This window comes from Callithrix jacchus, chromosome 8 (assembly GCF_049354715.1).
Source record: "Callithrix jacchus isolate 240 chromosome 8, calJac240_pri, whole genome shotgun sequence".
In the NCBI taxonomy this organism is placed as follows: Eukaryota; Metazoa; Chordata; class Mammalia; order Primates; family Cebidae; genus Callithrix; species Callithrix jacchus.
The window spans coordinates 80,408,771-80,413,452 of record NC_133509.1 but is presented as its reverse complement, the minus strand read 5'-3'; the positions used below and the strand labels follow the sequence as shown (position 1 = coordinate 80,413,452).

The following is a 4,682-nucleotide window of genomic DNA, read 5'->3' as shown; positions in this document are numbered from 1 at the left end:
ACAATTCTCCAAATCCATCGACCTATACACTTATAATGAGTGCTAATTCCAGTAGGAAAATAGACTTACTGATTTAACTAAGTATTTTTCATGCTATTTAAAGGAACAGCAATTTTAGATGGGTTAAGTAGTATTCTTAAATATTTTCTACCATGTTTTTCTTATAATGATTCTAAGAACTACTTTTTCCCCCTCATATCTGGGGCTCTCTATTAGTATGTCAGAAACACACCAAAGCAGGCTACCTCAAAAATGACCATCCAGTGTATGGTCTTTTCTAAGGCAAACTATTTTCCTAATCTGTACAATACCCAGTCACAGTGGAGGACTGCATCTCTCAGCAGAGACAGTGCCATGAGCAAAAGTTACTAAATATGTGGACATACTTAACATAATGAATATTCATAGGTGCACATATATACCATCATCACATAATGGAGATTGATAGAATTTTGCCTGCTTATTTTAATGCATGAAGAAATGTTCTAAGTGAATGTAGAAACCTAACCCACTGTCCATGACCCAGTTATCTGAGCTAGACATTTTTAACCTTGATACCTCTAGTCTAAATGGTGAAAATAAAGCCTTGAAGAACTAAACCATGTGGTCTTGACTATCAGTTTTCAATTCTAAGATCTGTAGGTTCTTGTCTGGAAGTCTTTCAGAGAACCATTCTCAGAAATACAGTTTGAGTAAAGATGGAGTGGGCCCCTGAAAATTCAAAACTTAAACTCTGTTTCTACAAGTTTTTTAAGTGACTCATATGTGTAGCCATTTTTGGACCGGCTTAGAAATCACTGTGGTTAGGACTCGTTTCACTTTTCCCCTGATTGGTACTTCCCAGATGGAGCCTAGGAAGTCTAGGCATTGTAAATAACAATCACGGTAAGTTTAAATATTATAATGAATAAACTACATTTGTTGATTATTAACTTTCATTTGCTTAATGGTTTTTACACTGTTCTAGGCACTTTCTTAAGAACTTTACTTATATTAGCTGATTTAATTGTTACCCAACCCTATGAAAATAAACATTTATTATCTTTATGCTACAGACTAAAAACTGAGGAGTAAGAGGTAAACATCACTTCCCTGAGGTCACATACCTAGGGTATGGCAAGGCCAGGCAGTCTGACTCCAGGGCTCATACTCAAGAGAAGTCAGTCGCTGCCTCTATTTATATACATACTCATTACCAATGTTACATTTCTAACAATTAACTTCGGCACAGAGGCAATTAATTTTACTATGTACAATTCAGAAGCAGTCTTGTTTAATCACAAAGCAAATCCCTCCTCACTGAAGGATTAATAAACACATCTAGTCAGTGTGGTTAGAAGTGAAGTTTCTGTCCAAGGTTCCGAACCTTTCAATCTCTTCCTTCTGTGACTTGTATTGTCTGCTTATTGGGCCACATGGTAACTTCTGATATCAACAGGAGCTTTCCGATCTCCTGCTTACCACCAGATTATTAGAGGGTAATATTTATAATCCTTACAAAGAAAAAGTTCTACCAGTATAGCAATTACCATTTTATTGCCTGCAAGTTTACTTTTGATTAGGCTCTGTAGGTAAAGGGTTAAAAAAAAATCACCCTGGTAAGGTGGTGGCTCACGCCTGTAATCCTAGTACTTTGGGAGGCCAATGTGGGTGGATCAGAAGGTCAAGAGTTCAAGACAAGACTGGTCAACATGGTGAAACTCCATCTCTACTAAAAAATACAAAAGCTAGCTGGGCATGGTGGCTCCTGCCTGTAATCTCAGCTACTTGGGGGACTGAGATAGGAGAATTGCTTGAACCGGGACCGGGGAGGTGGAGGTTGCAGTGACCTGAGATGGTGCCACTATGCTTCAGCCTAGGCAACAGAGAAAGACTCCATTTTTTAAAAAATAGGCACCCTTTTGTGGTCAGTCCTATTAACCATGAAGACTTCCCAGGCCAGTGCTATGCAAAAATGGCCACAAATATGAGTCCCTTAAACTTTTAGAATTGAAAAGGAAAATGGCTCAATTTTCCTGAAAAACTGATGAACATAAAATAACTTTGTTATCAAGCAATTTTAGTAGTCAAAATGATCTCTGAATGGTAGACTATGTAGAATGTACCAACTATAAATACTTTTAGAAAGCCACAACTTTAGGCATGTCCTAATCATAGTTAGGCATGCCACCTGTCACATGCATGCTACATTCAGAGTCTGTATCTGATCTAGAGAACTTCCAGACCCTGAAGGCATTAGAGTTTGTAGCAAATCCTAGTAATCTTCCATCTAGGGGAGGGATTTTGTTATTTGATGCAAGATTTCAGACAGGCTTAGTGGAGCACTCCAACAAAATTAGACCCCAAGGGGACTAAAAAAGAACTTTTTCCCCCCTTTTAGACATGCATTTGTTATACATAATGGCTTCATTGTCTTGTAAATATGAATTCATAGCATAAACTTTGGAATGGTTTATAATGGCAAGGAAGAGTACAAATGGTCATACTAAGGCATTCAAATGCTTCAAAGTTCTAAATTGTTTTTAAAAATCCTAGATAAACTGAGTTACCTTTAATAAAGTTTCTTGTTCTCATAGGGAACTCTCAAGATAAATCCAGAATAAAATAAACACATTTTGTTCAATTTCACCAAATACGTGTAATACATTGAAAATAGTAAGTCGGTTCGCAGCCGCCGCCGCGCCGCCATCGCTCTCCAACGCCAGCGCCGCCTCTAGCTCGCCGAGCTCCAACCGAAGGAGAAGGGGGGTAAGTAAGGAGGTCTCTATACCATGGCTCGTACAAAGCAGACTGCCCGCAAATCTACCGGTGGTAAAGCACCCAGGAAGCAACTGGCTACAAAAGCCGCTCGCAAGAGTGCGCCCTCTACTGGAGGGGTGAAGAAACCTCATCGTTACAGGCCTGGTACTGTGGCACTCCGTGAAATTAGACGTTATCAGAAGTCCACTGAACTTCTGATTCGCAAACTTCCCTTCCAGCGTCTGGTGCGAGAAATTGCTCAGGACTTTAAAACAGATCTGCGCTTCCAGAGCGCAGCTATTGGTGCTTTGCAGGAGGCAAGTGAGGCCTATCTGGTTGGCCTTTTTGAAGACACCAACCTTTGTGCTATCCATGCCAAACGTGTAACAATTATGCCAAAAGATATCCAGCTAGCACGCCGCATACGTGGAGAGCGTGCTTAAGAATCCACTATGATGGGAAACATTTCATTCTAAAAAAAAAAAAAAAATTCTCTTCTTCCTGTTATTGGTAGTTCTGAACGTTAGATAATTTTTTTTCCATGGGGTCAAAAGGTACCTAAGTATATGATTGCGAGTGGAAAAATAGGGGACAGAAATCAGGTATTGGCAGTTTTTCCATTTTCATTTGTGTGTGAATTTTTAATATAAATGCGGAGACGTAAAGCATTAATGCAAGTTAAAATGTTTCAGTGAACAAGTTTCAGTGGTTCAACTTTATAATAATTATAAATAAACCTGTTAAATTTTTCTGGACAATGCCAGCATTTGGATTTTTTTAAAACAAGTAAATTTCTTATTGACGGCAACTAAATGGTGTTTGTAGCATTTTTATCATACAGTAGATTCCATCCATTCACTATACTTTTCTAACTGAGTTGTCCTACATGCAAGTACATGTTTTTAATGTTGTCTGTCTTCTGTGCTGTTCCTGTAAGTTTGCTATTAAAATACATTAAACTATAAAAAAAAAAAAAAAAAAGAAAATAGTAAGTCTTGGATTAGGACTGTTGACTTCAGCAAAATTACACTGAGTAGATACAGTTTACTCTGACTAATGAAAACAGCACTTTAAGGAAAGAAGTAACAAAAAGTACCCATTTAGAGAACAGTGTCACTTCACAGTGTTAAAAAAAAATCAGGCCTTTTCATTCTTACAGTTGGTTTAATTCTATCACTTTGCATATTCACCTAGTCTTAGGAAACTGTAAAACTATTTGCCTTAGAAATAGAATTCAAACAACTAAACAGAATATTTCCCTTTGGTATAAATTAGCTCAATACTTATGAACTCCATTTTAATAAGTAAATTTGCTCAATATGTAGGTCAAGCTCCAATGTTTATTAACCTCCTTCTAGAGAACCTTTAATAATAAAATTCAAACAGAGTTTAAATTATAATTTGTATGAAATTTGATTTCCATTTGAGAAATTTTCTTATAGTAACTTGAATTTTAATTGGAAGGGTAATGAGTCTATGTAACCAAATTTTTTAGTTGTGGAATTTTTCCCGAGGATATGTGATCCACTAAAACTTTTAAGTGAGAAGCGTAAGTACTTAGGTTGAATCAACTAAGAGAGGAGAAGAGCCAAATGTAAAGTGGACCAGAGAAGGCAGCAGGTTGCCTATTTGTGGAACTAAGAATGAGAAAAAGAATTAAACTCTTCCTGACCATGAGATACTCTTTAATCAGAGCCAAAAGAATCATTGAATTGCCTAAGGCTGTAGGACATCTTAGTTCTGTCCAGAATCTGGGAACAAGTAGCTATCAGTGAAAAATAGGGAAGGAATTATCTAGGAATTACTAAGATAAAGAGAAATGTGAGTGACTCCAGCTTAAACCGTGACCTAGCGTAGTGACCACTTGCCTAGAAACAGCATTGACAATGTGAAGGCAAGAGATTTTCTTTTAGGGGCATCAGTGTTGGGGTTGATGACAATGT

The 4,682-nt window shown here is 37.4% G+C and overlaps 1 protein-coding gene across 1 annotated transcript; it reads left to right on the top strand.

Moving 5' to 3' along the window:
- The first annotated feature begins 2,720 nt into the window (after window positions 1-2,720).
- On the top strand, window positions 2,721-3,725 carry LOC103795748 (histone H3.3A). Its single transcript, XM_035260423.3, has one exon. It carries the CDS (start codon window positions 2,772-2,774, stop codon window positions 3,180-3,182), a length of 411 nt encoding a protein of 136 aa, XP_035116314.1. The 5' UTR covers window positions 2,721-2,771; the 3' UTR covers window positions 3,183-3,725.
- Window positions 3,726-4,682: the final 957 nt, after the last annotated feature.